The following is a 21,413-nucleotide window of genomic DNA, read 5'->3' on the forward strand; positions in this document are numbered from 1 at the left end:
TTTGGAGAATCGTCCCTCTTCTCAATCACACACACTAGCCTGTCATCCATTTCTCTGGTCACATTTTTCATTTGACATTGTGAGAAACTTTGTCTTTGTACAGCATCCTGCAGACTCTTGTAAATCATTTGTTAGGAAGTGTACTGCTTTCCATTAGTGAAGGTTCTCTGTTTGAAGATGTCAGTTTAACAATGTCAGTGACAAATGGAAACCACTGTCATTACTGGGAGTCCTAAGATCTCCTGACCATACACTGTCCTACACACCTGTCTGTCACCCTGACCACACACTGTCCTACACACCTGTCTGTCACCCTGACCACACACTGCCCTACACACCTGTCTGTCACACTGACCACACACTGTCCTACACACCTGCCTGTCACCCTGACCACACCCTGCCCTACACACCTGTCTGTCACCCTGACGATACACTGTCCTACACACCTGCCTGTCACCCTGACCACACCCTGCCCTACACACCTGTCTGTCACCCTGACGATACACTGTCCTACACACCTGTCTGTCACCCTGACCATACACTGTCCTACACACCTGTCTGTCACCCTGACCACACACTGTCCTACACACCTGTCTGTCACCCTGACCACACACTGCCCTACACACCTGTCTGTCACCCTGACCACACACTGCCCTGCACACCTGTCTGTCACCCTGACCACACACTGCCCTGCACACCTGTCTGTCACCCTGACCACACCCTGCCCTACACACCTGTCTGTCACCCTGACCACACACTGACCTGCACACCTTCCTATCACCCTGACCACACACTGTCCTGCACACCTGTCTGTCACCCTGACTATACACTGCCCTACACACCTGTCTGTCACCCTGACCATACACTGCCCTACACACCTGTCTGTCACCCTGACTACACACTGACCTGCACACCTGTCTGTCACCCTGACCACACACTGCTGTCTGGATACCTGATGATGTTTGTTTTAGTCTCTGTGAATCTGAACCCAGATCCCAGTCTCTGTGGATCTGAATGTTAACCTCTTGTTCAGTGTTGACTCTTGACTTTGTACTGTAATATTTTCATATTACACATAAAGCTCAGATACATGCCAGTCATCATCATCATAAATATGTCTTATCTTGTTGACATGATTTCTATGACATATTCCCATATTCCAGTGAGACAATGTTCAGGTCAACACTGCTGAGTGTAAACTCTATTTGTGTCTTGACTGAGTCAGTTCATATTTACTGATCTTCTACAATTCTCCACACTGATTTTCTTTTTCTTTTTTTTATCATTCAGGTTTCTGTGCCCTGTTGATATCAGAAAAATGTAACAAATATAAGAATCATTAACCAATAATATTCATAATTAAATATGATTCTCTATTTTGAACACTAGATGTCCGTAGATAACACAATATGGCCATCATACTCTGGCCTTCTGCCCAACATCCTTAACAGAGCCATTTCTAAAATGGAAACCAGCTTTTCCAAGACATATTTAGGTTTAATTAGAACTTCATCATGTCTTCTGCCCCAAATATGATGCGTTTCTTGATCCCACCTCGCTGACTCCTCTACTGTTGCTTGTTGACTGTGTGAGATTGAGAAATTCTTGTGGCTAAACCTACGTTAGTGAGGAGGTTCTCTGGTGATGTAGACCTTTCTGTTGTGTCCAGACATCTATGGGAGTATAAAGTAACATTTCCTTCCATCCATCCATCCATTTTCTCCCGCTTATCCGGGACCGGGTCGCGGTGGCAGCAGGCTGAGGAGGGTCGCCCAGACATCCCTTTCCCCGGCTACATCCACCAGCTCCTCCTGGGGGATCCCAAGGCGTTCCCAGGCCAGCCGAGATATATATTTCTCCCAACGTGTCCTGGGTCTTCCCCGGGGTCTCCTCCCAGTTGGTCGCGCCCGGAACACCTCCATAGGGAGGCGCCCAGGAGGCATCCTGACGAGATGCCCGAACCACCTCAACTGACTCCTTTCAATGCGGAGGAGCAGCGGCTCTACTCCAAGCTCCTCCCGGGTGTCCGAGCTCCTCACCCTATCCCTAAGGGTGCGCCCAGCCACCCTGCGGAGGAAGCTCATTTCTGCCGCTTGTATCCGCGATCTCATTCTTTCGGTCACTACCCAGAGTTCGTGACCATAGGTGAGGGTTGGAACAAAGATCGACTGGTAAATTGAGAGCCTTGCCTTCTGACTCAGCTCCTTCTTCACCACGACGGTCCGGTACAACGACCGCATGACTGCCGCCGCCGCCCCGATCCGTCTGTCGATCTCCCGCTCCATTTTACCCTCACTCGTGAACAAGACCCCAAGATACTTGAACTCCTCCACCTGAGGCAGGAACTCAGTCCCAACTCGGAGGGGGCAAGCCACCTTTTTCCGGCATAGGACCATGGCCTCGGACTTGGAGGTGCTGATCCTCATCCCGACCGCTTCACACTCGGCTGCAAACCGCCCCAATGTGTGCTGGAGGTCACAGTTTGATGAGGCCAACAGAACCACATCATCTGCAAAAAGCAGAGATGCAATCCTAAGGCCACCGTACTGGACACCCTCCTCACCCCGACTGCGCCTTGAGATCCTGTCCATGAAAATTAAGAACAAGATCGGAGACAAGGTACAGCCCTGGCGGAGTCCAACACTCACCGGGAATGAGCTTGACTTTGTGCCGAGAATACGGACACAGCTCTCACTGCGGCCGTACAGGGACCGAATGGCTCGCAGCAGCGAACCCGGCACCCCATACTCCCGCAGTACCCCCCACAGGACACCCCGGGGGACACGATCGTAAGCCTTCTCCAGGTCCACAAAACACATGTAGACTGGATTGGCAAATTCCCATGATCCCTCCAGTATCCGTGCGAGGGTGAACAGCTGGTCCGTTGTTCCACGGCCAGGACGGAATCCACATTGTTCCTCCTGTATCCGAGGTTCGACAATCGGCCGCAGTCTCCTTTCCAATACCCTAGAGTAGGCTTTCCCAGGGAGGCTGAGTAGTGTGATACCCCGATAGTTGGAGCACACTCTCCGGTCCCCTTTTTTAAAAATGGGGACCACCACCCCCGTCTGCCACTCCACAGGCACTGTCCCTGACTCCCACGCGACGTTGAAGAGGCGTGTCAGCCATGACAGCCCAACAACATCCAAAGCCTTCAGCATTTCAGGGCGGATCTCATCCACCCCTGGCGCCTTGCCACTGTGGAGTTTTCTAACTGCCTCAGTGACCTCTGCCAGAGAGATGGGTGACGACCCTCCTGATTCTTCTGGCCCTGCCTCCTCTATGGAGGGCGTGTCAGTCGGATTCAGGAGCTCCTCAAAGTGTTCCTTCCACCGTCCGACCACATCCTCAGTTGAGGTCAGGACCTCCCCGTCCCTGCTGAGAACAGCCTGGACGAGGCCCTGCCTGCCCTTCCTGAGTCGCCTGACGGTTTGCCAGAACCTCTTTGAGGCCAACCGAAAGTCCTTTTCCATGGCCTCCCCAAACTCCTCCCATACCCGAGTTTTTGCTTCCATGACAGCCGTTGCTGCTGCCCTTTTGGCATGCCGGTACCCCTCAGCCAATTCCGGAGTCCCCCGTGCTAGCCAAACCCGGAAGGCCTCCTTCTTCAGCCTGACGGCTTCCCTCACCGGTGGCGTCCACCACCGGGTCCTTGGGTTGCCGCCACGACAGGCACCAACGACCGTCTGGCCACAGCTCAAAGCTGCCGCTTCAACAATGGAGGCTCTGAACAGGGTCCATTCAGACTCCATGTCCCCAGCCTCCCTCGGGATCAGGGAGAAGCTCCGCCGGAGGTGTGAGTTGAAGATCTTCCGCACAGGGTCCTCAGCCAGCCGTTCCCAGTTCACCCTCACTATGCGCTTGGGTTTACCAGGTCTGTCTGGCAGCCTCCCCCGCCATCTGATCCAACTCACCACCAGGTGGTGATCAGTTGACAGCTCTGCCCCTCTCTTCACCCGAGTGTCCAGCACATACGGCCGCAGGTCTGATGAGACAACTACAAAGTCGATCATCGACCGTTGGCCTAAGGAGCTCTGGTACCAGGTACACTTATGAGCTACCTTATGCTCGAACATGGTGTTTGTTATGGACAATCCATGACTCGCACAGAAGTCCAATAACAAAGCACCACTCGGGTTCAGATCAGGTAGGCCGTTCCTCCCAATCACTCCCCTCCAAGTCTCTCCATCATTGCCAACGTGAGCATTGAAGTCTCCCAGTAGAACTACAGAGTCCCCAGATGGTGTCTTCACTAGGACACTTTCCAGTGTATCTAGGAAGGCTGGGTACTCTGAGCTGCCGTTCGGCGCGTACGCCGTCACGACAGTCAGAGATTTCCCCCCTGCAACCCGAAGGCGCAGTGAGGCAACCCTTTCGTTCACCGGGACAAACTCCACCACGGCGGCGCTCAGTCGGGGGCTAACAAGTAACCCCACACCTGCCCGCCGCCTCTCGCCCCAGGCAACTCCAGAGAAGGACAGAGTCCAGCCCCCATCCAGGAGTTTGGTTCCAGAGCCAAGACTGTGCGTAGAAGTGAGCCCAACTATATCTAGTTGGTATCGCTCCACCTCCCGCACAAGTTCCGGCTCCTTCCCCCCCAGAGAGGTGACATTACACGTACCAAAAGCCAGTTTCTGCACCGTAAGTCCAGTCCTCTGGGGCCCTCGCCCCATCCTGCCACCCGTGTGGCATCGCACCCGGCCCCTATTTCTCCCCTCGCAGGTGGTGGGCCCACGAGAGGGCAGCCCCACGTTGCTCGTTCGGGCTGAGCCCGGCCGGACCCCGTGGCAGGTCCAGCCACCAGGCGCTCGCCGACGAGCTCCCCTCCCAGGCCTGGCTCCAGGAGGTGGCCCCGGTCTCCCTATTCCGGGCGAGGTGCCTGTTTCTTCGTGTGTGCTGTTCATAAGGGCTCTTCTGAATCGCTTTTTGTCTGGCCCCTCACCTGGGACCTCTCTGCCTTGGGTGACCCTACCAGGAGCTTAATGCTCCAGGCAGCACAGCTCCCAGGATCACAGGGACTCACAAACCCCTCCACCACGATAAGGTTGCGATTCCAGGAGGGGGTAACATTTCCTGAGTTGTATAAATTGTATGTGACTGGACTGATAATTAATGAGTCTTCAGCTTCATGTGAGAGCTCCTTCTTTACACTGTCACAGGTCCTAACCCCTCTGTCAGTCCATGTCACATGACAGCAAACTAACGGTCATTTTCACACATGGGAAAATAATGACAAAGAGCCCAGACATGAATGAATTTGTCAGGGCTATTTCCCACTGATCAAGAAGGCTGATGATGTAATTAGATTATCTGTGATGTGGGTTTGGTTAAGCCTATCTCGATCTCACAATATCAAATTTATGAATTCATATTATGCAGACTACTGTATTTTAAGGGAAGATATTTGTAGCTGTGTTTAAACCTGCACAGCCATGGTAGCTGTCTCTGACTGTCTAACAATGTTAATCAGAGCCCCTGTTGTCTTATACTATGACTGCAAGTGTTGGCTACACATGAAAATGATCTGTAATAATCTATAATTACATAAAACATGGATGGCCAAGTGTTTTAGAATACCAACCCTGCCAATGCATTGTGGAACTTCTCTGGACTTGCATCAGCAGTTTTACTCTAAGTAAATGATTAGCCACTGAATTTTCTCTAGGGTTTACGGTATTTTAATCAGAACACATAACAACACTGAGACTCTGTATGTAGGATTAACCCAAACACACTGTCTGTGATCTACACTGTGTTAAATGAGATTGGCTTTAGTGAACTCTGGGCAGGACTAAAGCACTAGGCCCATGTGAAGGCTGGCTAAGATCAGGGACTCAGTGCTGTGGGACATGATGACAGGAGTCCTCAGCCCTCACAGTGACTCTTGCGGAAGGAGGCGGACTGTGTGTTGTCGTCGTGGGCGACCGTGCAGACGTACTCCTCCCCCTCCTCCCAGCGAGCTTTGTCCAGGGTCAGGGTGCTGCTGCGGCTGTAACGGCTTCCTCTGTGCTGGTCAGAACAGCCTGTGTCACCTCTGAGCCGTCCACTGTCCAGCTCATCAGCGCACCCTGTAGGGAGTATCCACTGAGCAGGCAGGCCAGCGGGAGGGAGCAGAGACAGACTGGGCTTCACTGTAGGTCCAGCTGGAGAGAGAGAGAGAGAGAGAGAGAGAGAACAGGGCACCAATTAAGTACCTATTCATCATAAAATCAGCAGAAATATTTTAATATTTTCAACATGGAAAAATTGTCTATCATTCTGACTATTAATTTAAAATATCTTATATAACTCTAATTAGAAGAGGCTTAGGATACACTAGAGTTTAAATATGAGCTCTCACATTCAGAATGAATGAAATCAATTTCCATATTAAGTTCCATATTTGCGATCAGTTTTCTTACAAATGTATAAATGTATAAATCAGTTCTTATAAGGCTGTAAATGTTCAACCTTATGCCCAGCTCCTTTGTCAGAGTATTCCTGTGATTTGCAAAGTCTCTTTCTTTCTTTCTTTCTTTCTTTCTTTAAAGAGCAGTCTGTTCTCTAGTTTTAACAGTCCCACCCAGTCACATTCACACTCAGCCCAGATATATTAAAACCTCAGTATAATTTAATACAGTAATATAATTATAATTTAAATATAGAAACCATTTCAGAATAATCAACCATTATAGATGTATCAATAAAATGGCAATGCCTACATAGTGAAATCATGTAAATATGTTATAATTAGAGTAATTACATTAGAACACACTGATTTTATTAAATAAATCATATAACCTTTACTGTAAACATTTAGTGCATGTTCCTTAAACAGTTTTTGTATTGAAGTTAAAACTGGGTTATAACTGCCACTGACAGATAAGCACATTAACCATTCAGACATTTACAGTCACAACAAGACTGATAGCAGTTTCACATCTTAGACTTTCAACTCCATAACAACCACTGTTTTCAATCAATTTCTCCGAAATTCACCATTTTGGTTTTTAAGTTTACAGTTTCATATGTGTTTTATATATTTCTATTCTTTCTACTCTCTTCTACTCTATACTACTATTACAGTGGGTGAAGATGCATCCTCTTATAAAATAAACTTTCTGTTGGTAGTGCAGCACTCAGCAGTGGAAAAAACAGTTAGTTTTGAACTTACAAAGTTCATTTTCAAACTGACCAGATGCCACTGTATGTAAGATGTGGAAAAGTCCATAAAACTAAATCTAGACTGTTTGTACTGAGAGAATAAATGAAAATGACACTTACTTTTCAGGATGACTTTTGTCCCTCCACCAAACATGTACCACAGTGTTTGACTGTAATGAAACGGTCGAACAAAAACCTCTGTCACACTAGAGTGACACAAAGCTGTGCAGCAGAGACACAGTTAGAGAGTTTGAAAAGTTCCCTCAGAACCCAGAACTGAGTTCAATCCCAGCACAGAGAACAGACTCACTGTGATGTCCCTTAATGATTTACTGAGAAACTCACTAATGAATGTTTCTGTCTGAAAGAGACCAGCTACACACAACTTAGTGAGAATACAGAAAATGAAAAACTACAGAAAGTAATCATTATAAGATCTGAATTAATTTCCTGTCAAAAACAGAGTCATTTTGAAGGTCAAGAGAAAATTCAGCAGTGAAATGAATTAATCCCACACCGAAGATGTTAAAATTCTCCTCAAATCTCAACATGTGGCCTCTGATGACTGTGACCCCTGACCTCAAGTAACACCTGATGTGGTCATGTGACCTGACCTCATGGTGGTGACAGTGAATAGTGCAGTGGTACGGTGTGAAATCATTTAATCTCATTTCCTCCGCAGTCTGGATCTGGATCTCTCTCTCATGTCTCTTTCTCCGTGTCTCAGTAAAAGTGATGCTAAAGGAAAAGGAAAAGATTCATTGTCTCCCTCAGGGAAGAGACATGTAGATGGTAACTGGTCATATGATGACTTTTCAGTCAAACAGAGTTTATCACATTCATGTGTGGGGTCAGAGTTTGAGTCTAAATGTTTTGGGTAAGTAAATTTCAGTTGATTAGATGTTTTTTATATAACAGGATTTCTTTATGAAGTGTAGGATGTTTCCACATGTGTGAACATATGAGTGCAGGGTGTCTGCTGTACTCAGGAAGAGCATTTCCATAGAGAGAGGACACTTTGCATTGTTAGGTCATAATTCAGTTTTCTAGTGGTCAACACAGTCTACACTGCTGCTTGTGTTGATCCTTCAGGTACCAGTGTCCTGTTAACTTCAGAACTTAACAAAAAACAGATCCCGAAACATTCAGTAGTAATCATAATTCTCTTTTTTGACACTAGATGTCAGTAGGTAATACAATATGGCCGTAATGCTCTGGCCTTATGAAGTGTAGAATGGTTACACATGTGTGAACATATGAGTGCAGGATGTCTGCTGTACTCAGGAAGAGCATTTCAATAGAGAGAGGACACTTTGCATTGGCAGCACATGCTTGAGTGCTCTGGGAGTGTTTATAGCCCTGTGAGTTTAAGACTTGATGACTGAGAGCTGCCTGCCCCAGTAACTTAACCCACAGCAAGCATGACTTTCATCACCATCTTCATCTGGTTATTGGCCATCTGCTGTTTTAAAGGTGAGACAGATATGAATTCTTTATAAAGTCTTTATGACTGATAATAACCCTGATAAGATAAAGTGTTACAATTACTATTATTTCCATTATGAATCTTTTACTTATTAATCATTACTCTTTCATTCATTCCTTCTACTGTGTTTGTCAAACTTCAGAGTCCAGAGGTCAGGTGACTGTGACTCAGACTCCTGCAGTGAAATCTGCTCTTCCAGGAGACACAGTCACTATCAACTGTAAAACCAGCTCTGCCGTGCAGAGTGCTAATTATGTAGCCTGGTACCAACAGAAACCTGGAGAGGCTCCTAAACTCCTGATTTATGCTGCAAGTTACCGTCAGTCTGGAGTTCCAGATCGTTTCAGTGGCAGTGTTGGTAGCAATTTTGACTTCACTCTGACCATCAGTAACATCCAGACTGAAGATGCAGGAGATTATTACTGTCTGAGTCTCCACTGGACCAGTGGCTATGTGTTCACACAGTGATATAGAGCCGTACAAAAACCTCCCTCAGTCAGACTGCACAGAGACTGCACTGCTGCAGCTGGGACCTACTGCAGGTGCCGAGGGGGAGGATGTGATACAGCACAATCACACACTCTGTGGAGGAGAGGAATCACACTACACTAACTCTAATTGCAGTAACAATAATTATACATGTCCTTCGATATATTGGGAAATAAAAGGATTATTTATTATTTATCATTACAATTTTTAATAATAATTATTTATAGACTTCTCCTCACACCAACCATTCTAATCATTCTGGTGACTGTATACATGTTGATATGTTTATTTTGAAAACAGAGATTTTGTTTCTCCCTTGACCACTCTCCTCCTCTACTGGCTTTTTTCTCATTCAGTCACTATTTGTAACTCTTGTTTCAGTTATTCATTGGTTTCACCTGAGTTTGTTAATCAAGCTTGGTTCTCTCTTTGTATAAATATCTCTTTTTTTCCTTAGTTTCCTTTGTGAAGTCTTTGTCTGATAGAACCTGATGTACCTGAATAAGTGGTTGAGTGACTTTGAATCCTGCCTTGTTCTTGTTTTCGTGTTCCCTTGCCTCTGTTTTCTGGCCTGCCCTTTGTTCAATGAAAGCTGGTAACTTACACATGCACCGAGTTCCCCAGTTTGTGACAGAAGACTTCACCCAAATTATTAAAGCGACAAACCAGCCCCAGCTCATGGAGCCCTGTTTTTCTCCTGTGGTGGAACCTGAGAGGTATGATGGGTCTCCTCTGAAGTGCTGAGAGTTTCTCTCCCAATGCTGCTGGTACTTCACACAAGAGGGGATCGATGCTGAGGCAACCTGGGTGACAGTGACAATTTCCCTTTTAAAATGTCATGCACTGATATGGGCAACAGACCTGTGTTAGAGAGACACACCAGGCAACCAACACTTTGCCTTCCATAAATCTTTGACCTATGACAAGTTTATCTCCCTGTTTCCATCAACCTTTGAATCCCCTGTTAGATGGCACAGCAGGTGAGATGGAGTGGCAGAAGTGTGTCACCTCAGAGGAGCAGGTCATCTGTGATCTCTTATGTAGACAGTAGTCTTCTGTGATCTCTTATGTAGACAGTAGTCTTCTGTGATCTCTTGTGCAGACAGTAGTCTTCTGTGATCTCTTATGTAGACAGTAGTCTTCTGTGATCTCTTATGCAGACAGTAGTCTTCTGTGATCTTTTATGCAGACAGTAGTCTTCTGTGATCTCTTATGCAGACAGTAGTCTTCTGTGATCTTTCATGCAGACAGTAGTCTTCTGTGATCTTTCATGCAGACAGTAGTCTTCTGTGATCTCTCATGCAGACAGTAGTCTGCTGTGATCTCTTGTGCAGACAGTAGTCATCTGTGATCTCTTATTGAGGAAGCAGTCTTCTGTGATCTCATGTACAGACAGTAGTCATCTCTGACCTAGACACACTGACAATGACATTTTTACTAATACAGTAACACACTTATACATTTTTAACAATACAGTAAAATCACAACATCTGTGTCACATTCAAACACCAAACTAAAAACGCAAACCACACACACACCTGTCCCAGTCTCAGGGGGTTTAGGGCTGTGTGAGTGGGTGCTGTGAGGGTGAAAGTCAGATTTGCATGTGCAGGGCGACACCCACACTCCCAGAATAGAGCAGCACTGTGGCCAGATGTTCCCCCATCCCCAGGGGGCTAGAGTGAGTTTACAAATCATGACTTTAATATCAGTGTCATCATGAAGACCAAACCTGGACCAGACAATCAACATCTGAGCCAGACTGTCACACAGTCACACTCACACACAGACTGTGTTTTAATAGATTAATGAACAGCTTATAGTCAGTTAATTTATAATAAAAGCAGTATTAATAAATTCATGATGAACTTACAATGAACTACTTTTTTAATTTACAAGAAAAAAGACAATTAAAATGTAACTTATAAATATTGTAGTTACTTATTTAGTTTCCTGTTATTATTGTTAATATGTGTTAATATCATACAGCTCTATGAGAGGAATTAGTATGTTTGACTCTAGTATGAAATGTGTGCTGAAGTATATGTAGATTCCTAAGAGTTGAGTCTGATTAAAAAGCTGCATATTTAAGGGAAATGTTTACTGTGTCACACTAGTAACAATAAAGCTGCTTCCTTGGACTTATGATGCCCTGTTTATTTATGAATGTCAGAAATGATTTAGTGTGTGACTTTGGTAAAGAGAATTATGTTTAATAAAGACAGACACACAGAGAGGGGAATGGTTGTGATTGAAAAGCTCTTTATTTTCATGATGAATAAAACAGAACAAGAGTTAAGCAGTAAAGCACACACATACAGTGGACATGAATGGATTTGATATGAAACACAACAATATCACATGGAAGATGCTCTGATGACAACTCAAGCTGCTGAAAAGACTCACACACAGGGTCAACCCAGCACAAAGCCAGTCTCATACACTCATAACAGAAACAATAGGGACAGAAGGTGTGTGTGTGTGTGTGTGTGTGTGTGTGTGCGTGCATGCGTGTGTGTGTGTGTGTGTGTTCTCACTCCTCAGAACACTGATCTTTCCTCAGTGTCTAGGTCACAGCAGACTGGGAGCCCTGTGTGGCCTCACAGGTCACTGACATCTTACTCCACTGCTCCTCCTGGAGGGTGAGGGTGCTGCTCCAGCTGTAGAGACCGTCCTTCTGTAAAACCCCAGGGCTGGAGCTCACCCCTGAACTCCAATTCTTACCATCCACCTTCCAGTTCAGCTTCCAGTCTGAGGGAAAGCCCTTGTTGGCCAGACACATGAGTGTGGCTTTCCCCTGCTGCAGCTCCACGCTAGAGGGGGGCAGGACCGCGAGGGTGGGCCGGGTGTCACCTAGGAGACAGATGAGAAATCACAGCTGTCATTGGGTGGAGAGAGAGCTGACATGTGTCCATCAATCAGTAGAGGGACACAGCAGTATGAAACATGATTAGTCTCCATCTCACATTCATATGTGTGTGATTTTCTTCTTTAAACACACACTTTATCTGTGCTTCAAAAACAGACAGGCTCTGCCTCTTTCACTTCCCTTATCTCTGACTCACAGAGCACAACCAAGATCAGCAGAGCGTTGAAACAGTTACAGTCATTTTACAAATAACTGTTTATTCCAAAACACACTTTCATGTGAAATTATCATCTCTAGAATCTCTAGAATTTTTTTGGCTCTGTTCTTTTGGAGTCGTTGAAGAAAAAATGGTTTTGAAAGTTCCCTCACACAATCAGTTTCAGAATATTCCAAATGAATTGTACATATCGTGTTAAAAGTGAGGTTTGCAAATCGTGAGGTTTCTTGGTCAAAACTAATCAGATGAGTCTGAGTTTTGAAGACATTGTGTTTTAATGAAAACCAAGACATTTTTTAAGATAAACATTAGTTATCATTCAGTCTTATCTAGTAGTTTTAAATCTCACATGAACTGAAACAGAAATCTACAATGTACATTTTGTATTGGTAATGGAATTTCTGAATTATTATTAAACATTACATGTCAATGCCAAGTTGACGTCATAATGTAAACCAGCCTCGTAAACTGCATCTCTCTGCCTGTTTCTCTATTTAAAAATTCTGTGTTTTTATTAAGTGTTACATTTCGCTTTTGTCTGAAATTTTGCAGTTATGTCTGTATTTTTTTATTCAGAGCTTTAACATTATTATTGATCAACATCCCAGTTCTTATCAAACAATTTCTCGATTAATTTATATATCAAAAATTCTAAATATTTTGGCCTAATTTTCAATTATTTTTCATTTTGAAAAGTAAAAAGTTGAGAAATACAAAGACTATTAGGCACAGTGTTATTCTAACAGCCCACACTGTCATTGGACAAAGACTAAATAAGAATAAAACTTAATACTATATAAACTGTCATTTATAAACTACATAGTGTTACTACACTTTATTTTAATCTGATTTTAAAATGTTTTCGTAAAGAGGAGAGACTTTTACTTACGTCCAACTGACACTTTGGTGCCTCCACCAAAAGTCCTCCACAGTGATACAAACTGGTTAAGTGGCCGTACAAAAACCTCCTGCTCTAATGACTCTGATCTCTCTGTGCTTTACAGCACATTGTTTCACACTGTTAACATTATTATTCATCAGTCTATCAATACTCATCAATCAACACATCAACCCATTCATATTCCAGCATTTACAAACATTTCGAAATCAAGCTATTAGTTTACTCATAAACAAATCCAGGATTAAAGAATCATTTCCCCACAGACACTCATCTGTCACATGGGAACTAATTACACATCAGTTCCTAAAACAATTGATAGATTTGATATTTAATAAAGATAAAATACATCTGGATACTCACTGTCAACATCCAGTTTGGTTCCCCCACTATGGGGTCACTGAACAAAAATCCTCTAATGTAGAAACAGATGGAGTCAAAGTTGAACAATTACAGATCTGAGCTTTGCACATTGCCCCCTGCTGGATCATATGGGAACTGCAGATAGTGTAGTTTCTCTCTGTGACTTGTAGGTATGTGTGTTAGACAGGTTTCCTCATCCTCCATAAACTCACACTGACCACTTCAAGTCCCTCAGGCCAGCTGCAGCTGCTCTATTTGAGCACAGGGAGTTTCAGCACCACAGACCTGAAGGTGTCTGCAGGAGCCTGGACAGAGTCCAGAACAGAACAAATGAGGTCCAGGTGAAGCTGATCAGGGAGAACGCTCCTGAGTTCAGACTAACCACATCACTGCTCTTCACACAGCCCAGAGACCCAGATGGGTACACACATTCTCTCACATTCCTCCTCTCATTTACACACACACACACACACACACACACACACACCTAGAAACCAAATCAAATGTGTCAAAATCAAGCACATATTCTCTGTTTATTTATATACAACAGCACAGTACAGATCAATAACCCAGCTGTGCAGATGCCAAACACATAGGACAAATCTTTCTCAATAATTCAGTACTAAAGTCAGAGTTTAAAGATCAGATGGACCAGAGAAATAGAGATGAATTTGTTAAATGAACTGAATAAGAAGACTAGTGAAGAAGTGAACAAGAATTCTGTTATAGAGATGATGAGTGAAGAGTAAAGAGGAAAAGTCTCTATATTACAGTGGAGTCACAGAGTGAGTGAGTTAATTTACCTTCTCTCAGTGAAGGAACTCTTTATATTCTGTGTATATTATAAACTCTTCATATATTTCCTACAACTCTGTGCTGTCAGGAAGATCATTTCCATAGAGAGAGGACACTTTGCATTGGCAGCACATGCTTGAGTGCTCTGGGAGTGTTTATAGCCCCGTGAGTTTAAGACTTGATGACTGAGAGCTGCCTGCCCCAGTAACTTAACCCACAGCAAGCATGACTTTCATCACCATCCTCATCTGGACACTTTTCTGTTGTTTTAAAGGTAAAAAGAAAATTAAGAATATGATTTGAATTCATGTTATTATTTTTCACTGGTGTAGTTGTTTTTTGCTTTATAATCTGTTTATGTCTGTTTTTGTTTCAAGGATCCAGAGGTCAGGTCACAGTGACTCAGACTCCTGCAGTGAAAGAAGCTCTTCCAGGAGACACTGTTATAATCAGCTGTAGACTCAGCACTTCAGCAACAGACTGTAGCCCACCCTGTGTGTCCTGGTACCAACAGAAACCTGGAGAGGCTCCTAAACTCCTGATTTGTAGTACAAGTTCCCATTGGGCTAGAGTTCCAGATCGTTTCAGTGGCAGTGGATCTGGGACTGACTTCACTCTGACCATCAGTAACATCAAGACTGAAGATGCAGGAGATTATTACTGTCAGAGTCTAAATGGTATCAGTGGTACCTTGGTGTTCACACAGTGATACAGAGCCGTACAAAAACCTCCCTCAGTCAGACTGCACAGAGACTGCACTGCTGCAGCTGGGACCTACTGCAGGTGCTGAGGGGGAGGATGTGATACAGCACAATCACACACTCTGTGGAGGAGAGCAATCACACTACACTAACTCTAATTACAATAATACTTATTATCGATGTCCATCAAAAATCTCTGTAATGGAAATCAGAGAACATTTTAATATTGAGTCAGTCACTAGATGATGACCAGCTGTGTGAGGAGTGTGTGGATCACCAGATCATGGACAGACCCTCACTCAGAGAGTCGTCCACCTTCATCTGACTGACAGCAGTGGATGTTGAGATAAGGCTCCTCTGAGTCCCTTCACCACACAAAGGGACCTGACAAACTTAATGCCAACAAAACCACTCACTCTTCCCCTGTCTCCCATTCATTCATATAGGTGACTGAACTCAGTCAGGTTTTCAGGGTTTCTAATGTCATTGACCTGGTCCTGGTGGTAACTAAAGCAGGCTGGTCTGGAGCCTGCATCTGTCACAACCATATGCAGTAGTATTCATCCATGTTACCATAGCAATGAAATCTGTTTCAAAGCACTCTCTGCATGTATGTGTGTAAGTGCGTTTGTGAGTGTTTGCGCATGTTTGAGTACACGTGTATGCATTTTCATATGCACGGAATGAAAAATTATATTCTAATTTCTACAAAAGATTTAAAGCAATATTTGCCACAAACATTGTTTCAGTTTTATTAAAAAAAATGTATGTATTGTAGTTATGTATGTTCTGTATTATTATGTATTTTAATGGATTGTTAATGTTTATGGTGTTTCATTAATATCTAAATGTCTTCTTCAGTCAATACTGAAGGACAGTTTATTTTGAGGGGAACTTTTTTTGTAGAGCTGAATTTGCTCAATTGTTGCTGATTTTTTTTTTGTATCTGTGCATTTTATTTATTTATTTGTTTGTTTTATCTGTGCATGTTTTTTTTATCTGTCCAAGTGATTTTTATCTGTGAATGTTTTTTATTTATCTTTTTTTTTAAATGTGTTGTCGTTTTTTTTTTTTTTTAATCTGTGGATGTTGTGATTTTAGCCGTAGATGTTGTTCATTGTAAGTGTACTTACAGGGAGTTAACTTTCAACAGAACTCCAAATCTCCGCTTTAGGGAGTGAAACAGAGTAAAGAACTAAAAAAACTCAACTTCCTCTAAATTACAAATTAATTTGAACAAAATCTGTGAACTTAAAAAAAAAAGAGCATAAAATTTGCTCCAACAGCATAAACATACATAAAAAATATAAATATAATTTTATATAATTGTCTTAATATCTAAAGAAATCAAGAAGAAGATAATTATTCACTCGGTTAACAAGTTTTCTCTTATTATTTTCTGGTCAGTCAGCAGATGTCAGTAGATCACACAATATGACCACAATACTCTGGCCTTATGAAGTGCAGAATGGTTACACAAGTGTGAACATATGAGTGCAGGGTGTCTGCTGTACTCAGGAAGATCATTTCCATAGAGAGAGGACACTTTGCATTGGCAGCACATGCTTGAGTGCTCTGGGAGTGTTTATAGCCCTGTGAGTTTAAGACTTGATGACTGAGAGCTGCCTGCCCCAGTAACTTAACCCACAGCAAGCATGACTTTCATCACCATCTTCATCTGGACACTTCTGTGTTCTATTAAAGGTAACAGGAATTTATTTCTTTGGCATTTTGTGATAAAGTTAAAGAGTACATTTTATGATATTAAATTAATATGTGTATTAATCTGTGTATGTGCAATATATATTTTTTGTGGTCATTCACATTATTATAATTGGATTTATTGTATGTTTTGATATAATCATCTTATATTGTTACCATTGTGTTTAATTTCAAAATCCAGAGGTCAGGTACATCTGAACATACTCATTTACATGTTGTAATTTTCAAAGTAAAGTATTTTCAGAAGCAGTTACAGTCATAAGAAATGTCCAGTTGCAATATGCTTTTCTTTAATAACTTGTTTCATGAAATTCACCTTTCAGAGTCCAGAGGTCAGGTGACTGTGACTCAGACTCCTGCAGTGAAATCTGCTCTTCCAGGAGACACAGTCACTATCAACTGTAAAACCAGCTCTGCAGTGTATGCTGGTTATTTTCTAGCCTGGTACCAACACAAACCTGGAGAGGCTCCAAAACTCCTGATTTATGCTGCAAGTTCCCGTCAGTCTGGAGTTCCAGATCGTTTCAGTGGCAGTGGATCTGGGACTGACTTCACTCTGACCATCAGTAACATCAAGACTGAAGATGCAGGAGATTATTACTGTCAGAGTTACCATAGTGGTGGTGTGTTCACACAGTGAGCTGTACAGAAACCTCCCTCAGTCAGACTGCACAGAGACTGCACTGCTGCAGCTGGGACCTACTGCAGGTGCTGAGGGGGAGGATGTGATACAGCACAATCACTGTGGAGGAGAGGAATCACACTACACTAACTCTCATTACAACAGCAATTATACATGTCCATCAAAAACACCTGTTATGAAAAGAAGAGAACGTTATGTTTATAGGTTCAGTCTTAAAACCAAACACTAATCATTCTGTGTACTGATGGCTTCATAAAAAAGGTCATTTTCATGTTTTCAAAAAGATTGATTGACTCCCATTAACCTGTTACTAAAAATATCCCTAACCCTAACCCTAACCTTAACCAGGTAAATGTTTTGACACTTTTTACTTTATCAATAAAAACAATATAGTTCAGAAAAACGTTATTCACAGTTTAACGTTGTGCACAGAGGAGGATCTCACACACTCAGAACATGTAAGAACCCCCACTGACTGTCTCATCAGCCTGTGTACACAAAGTCCTGAGGAGAATTAACCCCCTCAAGGCAACAGGCCCAGATAACATCCCTGGACAGGCCCTCAAGACACGTGCTACAGAACTGGCAGATGTTTTCACCTCCACAGTCCCAACCTGCTTTAAAACCACCACCATCATCCCAGTCCCAAAAAGGAGCCCAGTCACTTGTCTGAATGACTACAGGCCAGTAACACTGACTCCAGTCATAATGAAGTGCTTTGAGAGAGTGGTTCTGGCCCATATCCAGAGTAATACACCTGTGTCACTGGACCCTCTGCAGTATGTGCACTGTCTCAACAGATCCACTGAGGACACTATCTCTGCAGCTCTGAACACAGCCCTCTCCCACATGGAAAACAAACACGCTTACGTCAGAATGCTCTTCATTGATTACAGCTCAGTCTTTAATACAGTCCTTAAAGTACTAAAAGTAAAAGTACTTACTGAATGTATTCCCTCATGCAATGGTCTACAATATCATTAAGTGTGCATACTGTATATATATTTTGTTTAATACATCAATAGTATGGGCTGTGCCATTTTAATTAACAATGGTGCAGATGATGCTACTGATAACACTGGCAAACAATCTCTTATCCATTATTTGAAAGGTTATTGTTTTTATTGTGTTTACCCTCTGTGACACAGTTCACACTTGGACTTACAATTCTGTGAATCAGAATTTCAGGGGTGACCTGCAGAGTTAAATGCCATTAAGCATTATACCGATTATACCTTTGAAAGTTTTTATTTAACTGTAAATAAAACCAAACACAATATAACACAATGCAAAACCATTGTGTTACATTGATTGCAGTAAACACATTCAAGTCAAAGTTGTCTGCCTGAATAAAGGGGCATTAAACACAACTAACAAAGGAATAGGCACTGATCCTGACACAGGATTTCAACATATTATCTATTACAAAATGTATATTTTTGCCAGACTGTTCTTACAGGAGATGGAAATTTGGTATGGCTCAATATAAGCATGCCAAGTAGGGTTGACAGTCTGACTTTTAAATTCCATTTTAGTGTAATTAAGACAAAGGTATCTTTAAAGTAATTACTACGATGTTAATCCTGTCATTCTATAATACCAACTAATTTTAAGCCTTAACTCTGAAGGAGCACCGCTGTTCCCGGGATCTAGCATCCAAGCAAACACCCAGGACCAAGACTACACTGCGTTAGCAACATGCATGTGTTACTTGCCAGTTAACGCTAGATTATAATAAATTAATCATGTTTACTTGTTGCTAGTGGTGCATTTGAACAAGAGGCCAGCTAAGGTTACATAAGACTTCACTAACCTAAATTAATTTAACATGCAAAAGTCAGGTAGTGTTAAGCAACTTAACTTACCTCAATATGTTTCTTCAAATTTTTGAAAGCTAGTATCTGTACTTAAGTAAAGTACAGATACATGAAAAATGTACTTAAGTACAGTAACGAAGTACTTGTACTTCGTTACATTCTACCACTGCCAGTGAGTTACTTACATTTTATAACTGCTGAAAGGGAGCCTTACTGTGAAGTGTAAAACCATTTATTAATGACTTACTAACATTCACACTTTCCTGATATAAAATTTTCACATAAAATGCAAAGTAAGATGCAACAGAAACAAGCAAAAAATTTTATTTGCACATGTTGAAAACCAACCTTCAAAATAATGGAACTGCTGAACATGACTAATACTTATATTTAGACATAAAAGCTTTACTGAGACATAAATAGAACAGCTGAGAAGAAATAATGAGATTCAGACTGGAAAGGCTTTTCGTATATCCTTGAACAAACGTCCAAGTGGCCCATCAGGGTGACCAAAACCAAGCCTGGATGACCATTCAAGAACCATGAAGTGTTCCTCCCACAAACTCTCTGTGCGATTTCCTCTCAGTCTACAGATATGTCCCCCAAGCTCTTTCAATATGCTGCGTATGACTGTGGGACCAGGGATCCACAAACCACCTGCTGTGGTTTCTGGTGTAGTGTCTGTATGTTTCTCAGCACACTCCTGTATGCCCTCTACTCATCACTGATAATGCTCCTGTCTTAACATGCTGTCTGATCAGAGGGACAAGGTGGAGTCTTGATCAGTTCTCCACTAGTTTCAACACCAGTCTTCGCCTTTTGTCTTTAACTCCCATCATTCCAGAGACCCGTTTCTTCCTTCTCCAGGTATTTCCAAAGCATCCACGTGCATACTTACAAAAAAAAATCACAACACAATCTTAATTATCAACAAAATGCATAGAAATTACAGTACAAATTGTTGCACAAGTTTGAAAATGCCAGACTAGTTATTAGGTACATTATATAATATACTTTATGGATAATTATGGATAACAGAAATGGTCCATACTTGATGTCTACAGCAACTCTTCTTAAAAAAAATAAATAAATAAAAATAAAAAGCTTATTTCTACCCCGTTGTGTGTTTGTGTGTGTGGATGTCCCTGTGCGGGCTTGAATGATAAATGTGCATCTCACAGATGACTGGTTATTAGGTTAGCAGAAAAGAGTAGTGTCTTTAAGAGGCTCACATTTTAAACAAACTGGAAAGATAAGGTGCACAAACCTTTCTCTGGTTACGGAAGCAGCTCTCATGTTAATCTACAGCAACTGAACAGAGTTTGCTAATAAGAGAAAGGGCACTACAGTCGTCATTACAACTTTGCATTTGGTGCAGTGCTTGGATGACAAGCCAGTGGTGCAAAGCTACCATCTGTGAGACAGTGACCGAATGCCTCTAAGTTAGAGTCTTGCCATCATGCAATAAATATGTGGTATAACCTTTTTTAATTCACTCCAGAGAACTAGTCTTGGTACTGGGAGATCCTGGTAATGCAGCGTGGTCACTTCTCAGAAAATGAAAATGGACAGGTGAAGAAATCGTTGTTTGTCCTGAACCCTACCCATGTGTTTCTGGGTCAGAGTGTTTGTCTTGACAGAGCCCTGTGTCGCCTCCTGATTTCCTTGTTTAGCCCTTTTCGTTCAATCATTGTTTACACCTGTTCTTAGTTCGTTTAAGCCTTGTTTAGTTTGCTATAAATACTCCTTGGTTCTCTTGTTACTTTGTCGTGCGTTGTTACCTGTTCACTGTGTTATGTTGGAGTTCCCGGTTTGCCTGAAGTTCTGTAACTGTTTTTGGAAGTCTTTTGGAAGTTTTTCTTCTGTTTGGTTTAAATAAAGAAAGTGGTGACCTGCATTTGTATCCAGCCTCCTTCACACAACATGACAGAGTCTCATAAGTAAACATGAGTTTAGGCAGTGCCTTATCTTAGAGTGCTGGGATCTGTCAGTTTCATTTTCCAATAAAATCTTACACTATTAATTAATAAACATGTGGTTAAACTAATATATTTGTTGCTGTTGTCTGGATATAATTGAACTGATTTCTGCAATGCTAAAATGATTGATCAATACACTTGAAAAATGCAAGTTAAACTAATCTAAAAAGATCCATGCAGCATGTTGCCTTAACTTTTAAAAGTTGTTTCAATGCTTGTCTCAATTTGCAGGACTAAATAAAATTAAATTAACCAGCTCAAATTTTCCCCATAAATTTTCCCCTGTTTTAG

The 21,413-nt window shown here is 42.5% G+C and overlaps 1 pseudogene and 2 gene segments (V, D, J or C); 2 read left to right on the forward strand and 1 right to left on the reverse strand.

Moving 5' to 3' along the window:
* Window positions 1–8,564: 8,564 nt before the first annotated feature.
* Window positions 8,565–9,097, forward strand: LOC115824822 (Ig kappa chain V region K29-213-like). The segment is given in 2 exon segments: window positions 8,565–8,616; window positions 8,772–9,097. Coding segments are annotated over 2 exon segments (378 nt in total).
* Window positions 9,098–11,651: 2,554 nt separating this feature from the next.
* Window positions 11,652–15,282, reverse strand: LOC115824823 (Ig kappa-b4 chain C region-like; annotated as a pseudogene).
* Window positions 15,283–16,616: 1,334 nt separating this feature from the next.
* LOC115824824 (immunoglobulin kappa variable 3-20-like) lies at window positions 16,617–17,323 on the forward strand. The segment is given in 2 exon segments: window positions 16,617–16,665; window positions 17,007–17,323. Coding segments are annotated over 2 exon segments (366 nt in total).
* The last annotated feature ends 4,090 nt before the right edge of the window (window positions 17,324–21,413 follow it).

This window comes from Chanos chanos, chromosome 12 (genome assembly GCF_902362185.1).
Source record: "Chanos chanos chromosome 12, fChaCha1.1, whole genome shotgun sequence".
NCBI lineage: Eukaryota > Metazoa > Chordata > Actinopteri > Gonorynchiformes > Chanidae > Chanos > Chanos chanos.